Source organism: Aristolochia californica, unplaced genomic scaffold, assembly GCF_029961685.1.
Source record: "Aristolochia californica isolate CCGP_79_NKW_82.1479 unplaced genomic scaffold, dmAriCali1.0.hap1 SCAF_5, whole genome shotgun sequence".
Classification (NCBI taxonomy): domain Eukaryota; kingdom Viridiplantae; phylum Streptophyta; class Magnoliopsida; order Piperales; family Aristolochiaceae; genus Aristolochia; species Aristolochia californica.
Genome location: NW_027182214.1, coordinates 6949979 through 6963582, shown reverse-complemented (window position 1 = coordinate 6963582; position 13604 = coordinate 6949979). Strand labels below are relative to the sequence as shown.

The 13604-nt window shown below is 38.1% G+C and overlaps 2 protein-coding genes across 3 annotated transcripts in view; one reads left to right on the top strand and one right to left on the bottom strand.

Annotated features, from left to right (window-relative positions):
• Positions 1-3564: 3564 nt before the first annotated feature.
• LOC137966475 (uncharacterized) lies at positions 3565-7198 on the bottom strand. The gene is made up of 4 exons (XM_068813099.1): positions 6795-7198; positions 6342-6445; positions 4148-4277; positions 3565-3915 (listed from the first exon to the last, which is right to left on the bottom strand). Exons 1-4 carry the CDS (start codon positions 6894-6896, stop codon positions 3877-3879), a joined length of 375 nt encoding a protein of 124 aa, XP_068669200.1. The 5' UTR covers positions 6897-7198; the 3' UTR covers positions 3565-3876.
• Positions 7199-7573: 375 nt separating this feature from the next.
• LOC137966040 (AP3-complex subunit beta-A) overlaps positions 7574-13604 on the top strand; it is a 34450-nt gene continuing 28419 nt past the window's right edge. For both annotated transcript variants that reach the window (XR_011116176.1, XM_068812494.1), the window contains exons 1-4: positions 7574-7860; positions 9005-9081; positions 9302-9551; positions 9945-10565. Coding sequence is in view for 1 of the 2 variants with exons in the window: in XM_068812494.1 (XP_068668595.1) it covers positions 7645-7860; positions 9005-9081; positions 9302-9551; positions 9945-10565 (1164 nt within the window). In the remaining variant the exon portion in view is untranslated. The remainder of the gene's footprint in view (positions 7861-9004; positions 9082-9301; positions 9552-9944; positions 10566-13604) is intronic.

The following is a 13604-nucleotide window of genomic DNA, read 5'->3' as shown; positions in this document are numbered from 1 at the left end:
GTAAAATTATACCACAAAACAAGAGATTTCAATCAATTTTTTGGATCTTCTAAAAAATGAACTTTCCTTCCGTAAGTCATGTGCCAACTAATCATGTAATTCCAGTCTTTTCATTCCTTTTTGTCCTTTTAAACTTTTAGGAAAGAGGATCAAGAGAAAATCTTAATGACAAAATCCCTTCCAACGTGGGAGAACAACATATATTTTTTTTCAAAAAAAAAATTCTTGAACCAATGCCAGCACCTCCGCAAGTTAAAAAAAAAATGAACTATGATATCAACCTTCAACCTTCAACCTTCAACATGTGTAAATATAGCCTTTCAATCATGAAACACCATGGAACCATAAATGGAATAGCAAGGCTTCATTCAAAAAAATAAAGAACCAAAAATCCACAAGCTGTATTAGTCTAAAAAATTGATCTCTTTAAACGAAGATAGCATGGATTAAACATGTCGATATTAACCAAGCTGAAGTTAATATATAAGATGTATTAACTCAATATTTTTTTTATCAAGGCATGCTTATTAAGCCTTAGTATTTCTAAGATATACAACATCATTCATCTCAAGGAAAAGAAGAGAAGAAAGAACTTATCTTTTGTGAGCCAAAAGAGGTTCACAACTGAAACTTGATCAATACCTCTTCCACTGAGAGAGTTGATAAAACTTGATTAACTAGCATCATAATTTCGGGATAAGAGGAAGAGAAAGAAGAAAAGGAGAGGAAGAAGGAAGAGAAGAGAAAGGTGAGAGAGAGACAGCTACGGAGATGGAGAGAGAGAGAGAGAGAGGGTTTGAGAGAGAAGAGGGGAGACTTATTGATCTACCCCTTGTCTTGAGTCTTTATTTATAGGTGATGAAGGAAGGTTACAATGACTACATTGCCCTTAGAGTTACAAACTCTCAAAAGAAAAAAACATAAGTAGACATATATCATCTTCTGTAATACAACTTGTGCCATCCTTATGAGAAGGACACTAATTTACACCCTTTTGCCATCTCTTTGATGTGGGGAAGGTATTCACCTTAATGCCCCTTTGAGATGTCTTCAAACAAATAATATATGGAGGTGTAGTGGTCATGGCATGGCTGAAATAATATCATTATTCAAAAAATAAAGTTCTTCTCTTTCATGATCTCATTTGTTGGAAGATATGATGTAATTAGAGTATCATTGAAGTAATTAGTTTATGATTTTTATCTCTTCTTCACTCTTATTAAGGTGAAGAGTTTTCTTGTAATATTGGTACTTTTAACGTCTAGAAATAAAACTTTAGGGGGAGGGTTAGGAGCTTCCACAACCCTAATTCTCCGGCCACGTTTTCTTTCTCCAAATTTGTCACTCTTCGTCTTCTCCTCCTATTTTTTTTCCACAACTCTCTTTCTTCTTTCTCACCCCTTAATCCTCATCTACTTTGATTATACATCTGAAATCCTAAGTTTTAACATCCACCAATCAGCTATTTGGTCTAGATGTCCTAAAAAAAATACAATAACAAGGATAAAGGTGATAAATAATTAAGTCTTTTGTGATTTGAGTAATAGACGTAAGACTCGAGAGAAATAGCTGAAAAAATGGCTAAAAATTGGCAAGAAAAATAGCTGCAATTACTTCTTCCTTTTGGCTTTCTTGAACAACAATGTTTGTGGAATGCAGTTGAGCTAACTTCTAATCTTGCTTGAAGCCTCCGGTTTGTGAAAAGTACTCCTTCGGATTGTCTGAATGTTTGGTGTTTACCATGGCCTAAAATAAATCATAAAGTCTTTGGAGACTGTCAATGCTTGAATAAAGTTTGGAACATGTATCTCATATGATTTTAGCAGTTCCAAGATGAACCACATTGTTTGCCAAAAATTCTTCCATACTATTGATCACCAAGGTGTTTCCTTTCAGCCAATTTTTGTAGCTAATATCTTTTTCATTACTAGAAGAATGTGACATAGCTACGTGATCATCAGAGTCATGTGTCATGAGAAGTCGCTTGACGGATTGAGACCAAGGCAAATAATTAGAGATACCCTTTAAAGGAATAGTATTACTTTTCAAATAATCATATTTCCCTAAATCATGGGTTTTCAGCATGATCAAAACTTGGACTTGAGGAATTCAAAGAGAAGAAACTCAGTTGAAAACAAAGAAACAAGTTTATATAAGCGCACATGCAAGTAGGAGAATAAGTTACTTCTTCAACAACTTAAGAACTTGAAAGGGAAACATTATATGACTATGCTAAGTGGATCTCATGAGCAGCAAAAAAAATTATTTTTTTCAATAAAAAGGACAAGCTTAATCTCACAAATATAATGGCTTAAAACATAATTGAAAGAGAATAAGTAATTAAGAGGTTTGAATCATCATGAAGCACAATCCAATGGTTGAAATTATCAAACACTAAATTAGGGTTCAACAACAAAATAATTATGAAATCTCACAAACTAGGACACTTGAAAAGGTATTCATGTGGAGTTTTCAAAATTTGAATGGCTGTCTAGCAAGACCCATAATGCTAGTTTTGGCATGGGTTAGAGCCAAAAACAAAAATTAAGATATTTTTAGTAAGTCGAGACTTCATGAACGTTAAAGAAGAATACAACCATATTCCTTAAATCAATGAGTAACTTGATAGATTTAGACAAAGGAAGGTTAGAACAAGGATTACTAAAACTTATCTTGGTTGGAGAAGAGATTTCTCAATCACTTGTATGGCTGATTTGAACAATTTTGCATTGAATGTTTGTATGGTTGAAATTACCTTCTTAGTTTTGCATGAAACTTCTAAGTAGCTTCAGACCTTGAACCGTAGAATCCTACTCATAGAGAAGAGAAGAGAGAAGAAAGAGAAGAAGAAAAAGAGAGAAGAAAAGAGAAAGAGGAAGGAGAGTGAACTAGAGAGTGAGCACGAGCTAAAGTGAGATAGAGCATTCGCCCTTAGGTTGTAATTAGGGTTAGCTCCTTTCACCTATTGATAAATCTCATTAAAATTATAAGAATATCTTGATAGAATGTCTTACGTGCTCCATATAATAATCTCACCTAAATTCCATATCAAAAACTCTTTTTAATTAGAAAAAGGTTTTATAACTTAACTACTCATTTTGAAATAGACTTTTATTCAGTTTTGTTTGGCATCAAAGTGCATATTTGAATATGGGCATCCACCCAAACTATCCACGTTTAGGAGCCACAAAGAGAGTCTATATGTGAGGAGAATTAAATAATACACTGAAATAAACTTATTTGGTTTAGTGTAAAAATAGTCATTAAGGATTTAAAACATTTAATGTTGAATTAAACGAGCCGTGAGCACCTCTTACCAAATAATTAGGGGAAATTAACCTAAGGTTTTTAAACTCAAAATTGGGACCAAAGTCAGGTTCCCCAATTTTTGAGGTGGATTGGTTGATTCCTATGGCAACAGGTAAGATCTCCTTTGCCTTGAAAGCTTCAGCCAGTAGCGTCTCTTTGTACCAAATCCCCGAAGCTCCTGATGGCCTGATAGCGTTCAGCAGCACAGGCAACGCGTGGAGACTGTCGTAACTTCTGCGCGTATTTCAGAGCAAATTGCTAACCGGGCTGGAACTACCGCAGAATTGCAAGAATAATTGGTAAGGGATGTCCAGCGTTATCTTGATCTCTTACATGAGGTTACATAGAAATACGGGAAATTCCCCGTTGCACTTGCATCGCTGCAAACTATCCCTAAATAATTAAACATATAAAAATCAACTGAGACTACACGGTCCTATGAATTACGGTTTTCTCATTACTAAAGACCACAGGGTGAGACCCAGAAAATGCAAAATAATACAGCCCCCCCAAAATAAGTGATAAGAAGAAGACAGCAAAGATGTTCGAATCTCGTAACTGGCCAACTTAGAAGTGCGCCAAGCTGTACACTAGGATCCATAAAAGCTGCAAAAACCAAGAAAAGAATGGTAACACATTTTACTAAAACTAAGAAGCAAAGAACGCGCCCCTTTGTATAAACTTTATTGGATTACCATATACTGAATCTTAAGACACACCCTAGTTAGTTATCAACAAAGAGATGAGAGCCACGGCAGCCATATGGCAAATGATGATGGGTGCACCAATTTGAGAGAAGGAAACAATAGCAGTCTGAAGAAAATAAGCTTGGAATTACCAGAAAGAGGGTAAGAGAAGCAAAGAGTCCCTCTTGAAGGAGTGCTCCATGCCCACCAAAATCTTCTTCATCAACCTTCAAGATGACCGCATAATACCCATAAACAATTCCAGAAGATATCATCAAGAATCTGCGAATCATTACCAGAATCAGATTTCCTACGTAACTCAGTCAGACAATGCCCACAAAACACAGAATAAAGAATATTGTACTCGTTATATATATAAAAAAAGAATGTAGTACTCTTCCATCACTAAAAGTAAAGACAATATAATAGGAGGCAAAAGAGAATTCACCACCACAAACCGCTAATTCTCAACCCACTATCAGTAAAAACCAAGAGAATTCACTTTAAAAACCTGCCACTAAAAAACATTATGGCATGGAAGTGTCTCCAGTATTCTAGTTATCTATATGCCGTAAGATTGGTCATTTCAAGCCAAATCTAACCTTGTAATTTGCTGGTCATTGAATTACAAAACAATATATGTAAAAAGTCGAGGCAGTAGTAAAGAAACAAAAGGTACTAACAAAAGAATAATTATACTGAGAAATGCAGATTTATTAGGAGATAATTGTTAGATTACTAGTTCTCTAATGCTATGACAACATTGCACAAATTGTTATTTCAAACAGATTACCTAGAAAAGAACCATGAAGAATAACATTTGATGTGATACATAGGATGATGCTGATGAGAAAGAGAATCATGTTTGATCCTCAGCCTATGTTTTTCTGCCTCCTGGTTTATTAACTTCATAGAAGCAGAAGAAAGGGTCTACTGACAGCCCTTTTCTTGTTTCTCATCTCGGCAAGAACTCTTTAGTTATTGAAGGAGAATACATTTTAAACCAGCCATTACGCTAGAGCTGAATAAAAATGCCCATGGATACTTCATATGTCATTTCAAGAGTTCATATTCTTCGCCATTCATAGCCTCAAGTGCCCATGTGTGCCAATTCTCATATTAATTCAGCTGTTTTTGAGTCAGACCTCCTAATCAATGGTTACATAGATTTCATTCTCTGAGCTCTTCAACTGTCTAAAGATTCTTTTTCTCATCCTAATACAACTTCGCCCAGATCATAACAAGTAGAATAACACAAGTAGTAGAAATCTCCTTACCTAAACAGGCCAAAAAATAAGTCCCTCCTTGCATACAATCCTCTCAATTGGGACTTTAAGTTTTTTCATACAACCAAAAAATAAGAAAATAGACCATGCTTGATTATTCCAACTTATACTATCCAAATGGAATCTTAAAAAAGACCAGAAAAGTGCCTAGATTGAATTTAGCATTTTGTTTTAAAAAACTGACGGATAATAATTTGACCTCAATGTCTATAATATATTACTTCTCAAACTCGAAGAGTTGGGAGTAAAAGAGTTCCAATCCAGGAGTTGCTAATCAAAATGGGAAGACAAAAGCATGCATGTCAGGTATCTATAAATTGGTATCTCACAAACACATGTATGTGAGACACATACAGAAAATTTTTGAGCAGCAAGCCAAAGTGGTATTATGAAGAATTATTTGAAGAACAATATATTCTATAAAGTATCAATTAGAAATAAGTATCAGAAAATAAGGAAGAATCCAATTTCTTACAATCAAAGCCAATGTAGAATTAGCTGCATGCAGAAAAAACACGAATGAGAACCCAGTACCACATGCATCAAAAAGGTTGATCAAATTCATATGAAAATAAGACCATAATCTGGTCTGGTTTTTGATAACCAATTTGAAAAAAAAAAAAAAGATTCAATCCCATTATGACATACCCACAGAGGATGTGTTGTAAAGCAAAAATATGCTTAAATCAAATAAAGATGTTGGCGCACATTGGTGTGTCGTTTCACTCCTTTTGCTTTTCAATTAAGATCCAGCCAGCAAGGATTAAATGTCTGTCACTCGGTACATAAAAATACATGCTTGATTCATTTTGGAGATCCAGAATATTTAGAACAGTTGGTGATTCTAGGTTCCCTTTGCGGGAACTCAGAAGCTTCAAAATCTATGAACTAACATCTCTATACAAGAGAGCTCAGGTATATCTCAAGTCAGTAATAGTATCTGAATAAGAATTAAAAATGCCGAGAGATTAAAAGACAGAAAAATCAGGCACTTGGCAAATAATAGCATCGCATTGTATGAGACTTCATAACATCCCAAAACCTATCATTCTGAACTTACAGGACAATCCATATTGCCCCAACCAAAGGGAGTGCACCCCACAATAAACCACATACGATGGCCACAAATTGTCGAATCCAGTGTAAAACATCTCCTAATTGATCCTGCAACCAAAAAAAAAAAAAAAGAAGCAATAAATAAATTACGAACACTTACGTAGTGAAGACTGTTGCATTCAGCAAGTTAACAGTCTTCAGTCTTCACTCATAACCGTGCAACATCGAAAGAAACTATACTCATATGTTTGTTGAACACATACATACTTAATAAAATTTCCACCAAGGTATAAACAAATCATATATCTAACAGCACGGGAACCAAACTCGAACCGCCGACGTCCAGAAAGTTATCCACAGGTAGCAGACAATACCCGAGATTTAGTTCAAATCAAGTAAAAGCCACAAACCATAAAAAAGAAGTGTCGTACTCGTTGCGAGATGCTTTTGTCAATACCTTGTCCCAGGAAGCCTCAGGATCTAATAATTTGGCAAGTCTAAACGGAGAAACGTGACCGTTATGTTGTAGATGGTGTTTAACGGATTTCCCTTCCTTCATTGCGTAGGAAATCAGCAAATATCAAAGAGTCGAAACCGGCAGTTATTTGAGTTGTGTGGATCAAAGGCTCGTTATGACCTCCATTTGCAGCCGAAATCGAGCAGCTTCACGACTTCTAGGAACAGCATCCGCTAGGGTTTGACAGAGCGGACGGCGATGGAAACAGAGAAATCGAAAGATACAAAAATTTCTGTCCAAGAAATATTACATTGATTAAAGTTAAAAACGAGCATCCACTGTCAAGTGGATCTGAACTCTGGAATTGCTAGGTCAGCGGGTCAGCAGACCTGCTAAACGAAGAGAGTAGTTTATCGCCTCCAAAGGAGACGAGCTCCCCCATGTTCCATGTTTTACGCACGTGGAAAAACCTCGTGCGTGCGTAGCCTCACTTGTTTATTCTTTTTATTTGATTAATCAAAGTAAATTTTTAATGATTTAAATTTTTTTAAAGTTTCACGGTTAATAGTAAATACTAAACACAGTATACGTATCGGTTCGAGCGAACGAACAAGTTTCGGATCCGAGTTGGAAGATAGAAGCTTGGACTCGTCTGTGAGTCGGCCGAAGCCGAACACGGGACGAATCGACGTCTCGGCCGACGCAGAAAATGCTGCGGTGCTGCTAATAATACCGTTTGTGGCTTTTGGTGGCATTGAGAACAAAGGTGGAGGTCTCAGGCTTGATCTCCGTCTGTCGGCGTGCTGTTTCCTCCTCTTACTGTCCATCAGCAGTCGTAAACCAGGGAATCATGTTTCCCCAGTTCGGTGCGACTGCGGAGAGCTTGAGCAAAGCGTCGAGCCTGGTGTTCCGCATCGGATCCGACGCTCATCTCTACGATGACCCCGAGAACGTCAATATAGCTCCGCTTCTCGATAGCAAATTCGACTCTGAAAAGTCTGAGGCATTAAAGCGTTTACTTGCTCTCATTGCTCAGGGATTTGATGTCTCAAATTTCTTCCCCCAGGTTCCCTTCATTTTTTTGTTTCTTAATTTCCTCAGGATTATACTATTCCTATTTTCTCCTCATTGTTGGTGGAGTTACATTTATTTATTTACTTATAATTATCCCAATTTAGAACGGACTGAAGCTACTGGTTCTTTCTATGTTCTGGATGAGACCGTGAATTGGTAGCATCTTTAGGCCTTGACGCAGGAAAACTTGATTTTCACATGGTTTTTCTATTTCTTTCTTCTCTTTTTATTTGCTTGGAGGGATCGTGGGGATGGATCGCTGAAGGAGGAGGAAGAAGGGTTTTAATTACTGCCATTTTGAATACATTTGTTGAATCTGTGTAGGCAAATCTATTGATCAATCCAAAATGTACTAGTGGTCATTCGAAAGTATCAAGCAATAATTCCCGGACAACAGACGGGATCCCATGTACAAAAATTTAAGCATAGATTAGAAACATAAGGTAAACATCAATCTATGATTATATATTATAAATAACATATATAAGTAATTTTTTTACAAGTTTAGGAAAGAAATTAAGTAGTTTTTTTTTGAAGTAGATGTTTAAGAATTATAAATAATAATAATAATAATTTGAGGTATTTTAAATACTTATCCTTAAGGGGGCCTTATCAATCCACATGCTATCTTAAGAAGAAACTGAGTTTCTGCTAAAGTGGACTCTTAAAGAATTAGAGAAAAATCAATAAAATTCAAAGAAAATTCCAGGTAAATTTCAAAAGTAAGGGATGATTAATATGTATATATACATATGAGGGTAAAATTGTATACAGTTATCCCTGTATTAATTGTAGTCAATATGTTATCGAACAAGATTAACAAAGGCATGACTTGGTTGCAATTAGATTGTTTTTGTAGGTAAGTCAGTAAACTTTTTTGCTGACTTAGGGAAGCATGCTACTAGTTTTTATAGAAATCAGACTGAAACTAGGTTAGGGTTGACTTTTTTCTCCCTGACAGTCAATGCTAGGACTGTCTATCTTTGCAATGGATCCCTTTGTAAGCAGTCAAGTTTATAACATGTCGTTTGATTTATTAGAATCTTCAGTGAAACTTCTTAGGTAGAATATCATGAAGACTGCTTGTATAAAAGTTGTGCTGGCTACTAACTCTTTTAATTAGTTTGGAATTGCAGGTGGTGAAAAACGTGGCATCTCCATCAATTGAAATGAAGAAACTTGTGTACTTGTATCTGCTACATTATGCTGAAAAGTATGAATTACATCTACCTTCAACCTAATGTTGTGATTTTCATAGCCAAAACCCTGCTCTCTATGAATTACATCTACCTTCAACCTAATGTTGTGATTTTCATAGCCAAAACCCTGCTCTCTGAACTGATGAAGATGCTTACTTATTGTTGTTGAAAGGAAATTTAAGGTTTGCTCTGGGGCCTTTTCGAAGGTTTAACATGTTATTTCTTGCAACTCAGACGTCCAAATGAAGCATTGCTATCGATTAACTGCTTCCAGAAGGACTTGTCAGATACAAATCCAATAGTGAGGGCTTGGGCACTACGTGCCATGGCAGGTATCCATTTACATGTAATAGCTCCACTTGTCTTAGTTGCGGTGACCAAATGTGCCAGAGATCCATCCCCATATGTCAGAAAATGTGCTGCAAATGCCCTTCCTAAGATTAATGACTTGCATCAGGAGGAACACTCGTCTGCTCTTGAAGAGGTAAGTGATCCATCCAAATGTTTGTAAATATGGTGGCTAGAATTTGTTCTATCAGTGAAGACCATCTCATGGGAGGTGAAAACATGATCTCTTTAGTCAGTCATGTATCTTTCGGCAGCCACAGCCAACCAATTAAATGTTTGTGTAATGGCTGTGGCTGTGGCTGTGGCAATCTTGGTTGCCCTGTTTAAAAGCTCCCTAATTTTAGGGACTTTGTTAAGATGCTTCAAAATTTTATTACTGAGATATTTGGACCATTTTCTTTCAAAATAATTACTAGGATTGATTAGACACGGTGATTTGTGCCATTTGGGTTTAGGAGTCTTAAAAGAACTTTTCTCATCTGCATGTGGCATTCTATTAACTGATGATTATCCTAAATAAATTATGCAGCTTGTTCATTTCCTATTAAGCGACCAATCACCTGGTGTAGTTGGGGCTGCAGCAGCTGCTTTTAATTCTGTTTGTCCTAATAACCTATCTCTGATTGGGAGAGATTTTAGGAGGTTATGTGAGACTCTTCCAGATGTGGAAGAGTGGGGCCAGATTGTGTTGGTTGGGATTCTTCTCCGTTATGTAGTTGCAAGACATGGGCTCGTGAGAGAATCACTTCTGTCTGCTACTTACGCCCGTCAGATTACAGCTTCTGAAAAAGAATCCAAAGATGTATCACATGATAATAAAAGTGGCTATACAGGAAATGAGGTGTGTGATGCCACATTAACAGCATCATTGTTGAGTTTTTACATAGAAGGGTCATCTGAATATTTGTTGCAGTCTAGCTATTCTAGAAAAGATGTTACTGAATTGGATTCTGTGATGTTTACATCTGCTGATAATTATGATGTGAAAATTTTGCTTCAATGTACTTGCCCATTGTTATGGAGTCGAAACAGTGGAGTGGTTTTGGCAGCAGCTGGAGTGCACTGGTTAATGTCCCCAAAAGAGGATGTCAAGAAGATTGTTAAGCCGCTATTATTTCTGCTAAGATCTTCTCCAGCCTCAAAATATGTGGTAAGGGAGACGCTCTCATAAATATTGCATTCCACTACTATAGTCATTTCTCAGTTCTTTGTTAAAGACACAAGCCATCTGAAATTTTACTTCTTACTGATTTACCTTATTTCTTATTAAGTGATGTCTATGATTAAATTTATGTCTACTGTATGTTTAGTTATTAAATCCCGAATCTTTATGACCTGGTTTCTGCTTCCCATCCATACAATTTGTCACTGGACTAGTGTTCTGATCATCTGATGATGTGCTTCTGACGTGCATTGACTGGTAGGTGATTGATTAAGGAGCTCGTCTTATGCTACATATGCAGCATAATTCATGGAAGTTTCAGGGAATTTCAGAATGGTTCATAGACTTACTTTAATATATTACATTCTACTATCTTTATTTGTTTTCTAATAAATTTCTCATCATCCAAACAAAAACCTTATCATTGACGTGCATTTAAAACATGTCTAATCTGATCCTGTATCAGTAAATATCTTTGTATAATCTGATATTCCTATAGAAGTCCGACCCTTTAATCTGATATAATTTCCTGAAATTGCTGTTCATTAGAGATTAAGCAGGGATGGTTATGGGTGGGTTTTGGAAACCAAATTCCTGCCTGCCGAAAAGCTTGCAACCCCATCCATCTACTTTTTTCTCCACCTTGCCTCCCCCCACCTTTGGAACCCCACTTCTGTTCTTGCTCAGCCAAGCTGATCATGTATTAACATTGTAAATAGTAACGATTTGAGAAGATAGAAAGAGAAAGGAGATGAGAGAAGGTGAGAAGAGCTTCTGGAAGAGAGCACTGAGAGGCTCTGGTCTCTTGGAAGTCGACCTCGACCTCACTTTCTTTATAACTTATGTGATAAAAGTAAAAAAGGACAAGAATGTCCCCCTTTTTTTAGAAAAGGGACAGATTTATTAAACCAGAAGCAAAACAAACAAGATTAGGCAAACCTCTCCCTTACAAAAAGGGCATGGAATGAGCCCCCCTGCTAAGCACAACTGTCTGCAATAGAATTTGCAGATCTGGGCACACAGGACCAAATATAGGTAAGATGTGGAATATTGTCTAGAATGGAACTGATTTTTAAATTTCGATGAAGCATCGCCGTGTAGAAATGGAAGAGATCTTTCTTCCAAATGAGGAAGAAAACCCAGAAGGTCGAAAATCACTGAACATCATTTTGACTAGCTTCTAGAGTCTCCGATGGACAATCACGACACCACCTAGACGAAAATCTCCCGGTGTAAGAAGCGAAATCACTTCTTTTGCTCCGGCTATGGAAAATGTAGAGTAACAATTGAGCTGGTTGTCCGGAACTCCGGCTTGGTGATCCACATCTTTACAGTCGGATCAAAACTTTCTTTAGTCTATGTTCTAGTAGAGGCAATCTCCAACTTCACCTACCAACTTCAACGAGCGACAACCGAAGTAGATAAATCCTGCAAACTCTGGTCGCAGGATTCGATTTTCTCTTATCGGTGACCACCTTCCATGGTCGAAGAGAATGTCAAATCGTACATCGACGAGGAGCCTTTGTGCTAGCTAAAATCTTCATACTTGAGGCCAAGGACTCGGGTTTTTGTTGGAAGGAACTGGCCGCAGCTCTCTGGTGCCGTCTCTAGCAAAGGGATCAGTCCCCTCTGGTGATGCTAGACAAATCTGCCCTCCCCTCCATTCTGAGCCCCACCACCACCAAGCCACCCCCCCCCCCGAAAACTCTAAACCACCCCCAAATTCCATTCTAGCACCCTCCCTTTCACGTAGAAACTTCCGAAAACATCCAAATCCCTCCAAACCTGCTCCATGAAGGACGGAAAATCTTTGCCCGCTCCATTGTAATCCACACATTCCTCGACATTGTAAAATCCAACATTCTTCAATGGCTGATTGACAAACTCCACCTCCCCTACACACCCATAATCTCCTATCTCAACTCCCAAACTTAACTTGTTCATTTCGGAACCCAACAAGAGTCTTTTGCGGCTCTTGCTCTCACCCCCTGCACCTCCTTGGGCACCACCTAGATATCGGAGTGCCTCCCCTCGGCCCCTTCCAGCCAGTAAGGCCACTGGGTTATTGTCATTGGCCTTCCTGCTGAACTGTGGCAAAAAGCGGTATTCGAGAGCATCATCTCTGAGTTTGGCTTCGTCATAGCCCTGCACCCACTCATCGAACACTGGGACCATCTTGATGAGGCCCAAATTCTCATCAACCCTCTTCGTCCTTGTGTAGGGCATTATTTTCGATGCATTATGGTGGATTATGCTCGTTTTTGGATCCATATCGACTTTGCCGCTATGGAGGACTTCAAAAGTGTGATCTCTAGCACCATAGTTGAGCCTCGAGATGCCCCTCAGTCAGTCAATACGTTGGGAGCAGCATCTTCGGTCTTTGTCCCTCCCCAGCAGATTCGATCCCCCAGACAGCGTTGCAGTTGGCACTGAAGCCATTCCCACCGACCCCCCGACATCCCTTCCCACCTGTCTCCCACGACACCCCTCCCCCCATTTATCTCAATCCACCAGGGAGGACCCACTACTCAAACTCGCTTCCCCTGCAATCCTGAAATGGAGAGCTTCATCTTTCCGGAACTGGGCAAAAGATCTCAGAGATTTGTGGAAGCTCTATAGTCAGAGCAGCATAAACATGACCCAGAAACCTAGGCCCAGATTGTGGAACTTGCCAAGGTGTTGAACACCGTCTTCACGGAGCCTCTCCCAGGAGACAACCACTCATCTGAGAAGTGAAAGAAGAAAATGAATGATCAATGATTATTCTTTCTTTGAATGTTTGTGGTGTAGAATTTTGGACTCCTTCATAATGATCTCGAGCCAAAGAGGGAGAGGAGAAGAAGAAGAGATAAACGAGAGAGAGAGTTTAGAGATCAACTTCCAAGAGAAGGTAGAGGAGAGTTTGGACTGATTTGAGAAGAGAGGAGAGAACTTTGTTTTCTACCTCTTAGCCAAGGACCTCTATTTATAGTTTTTTTACAATGCCCTTAGGGCTACAACATTATAAGAGAGGAGACTTAACTAGAT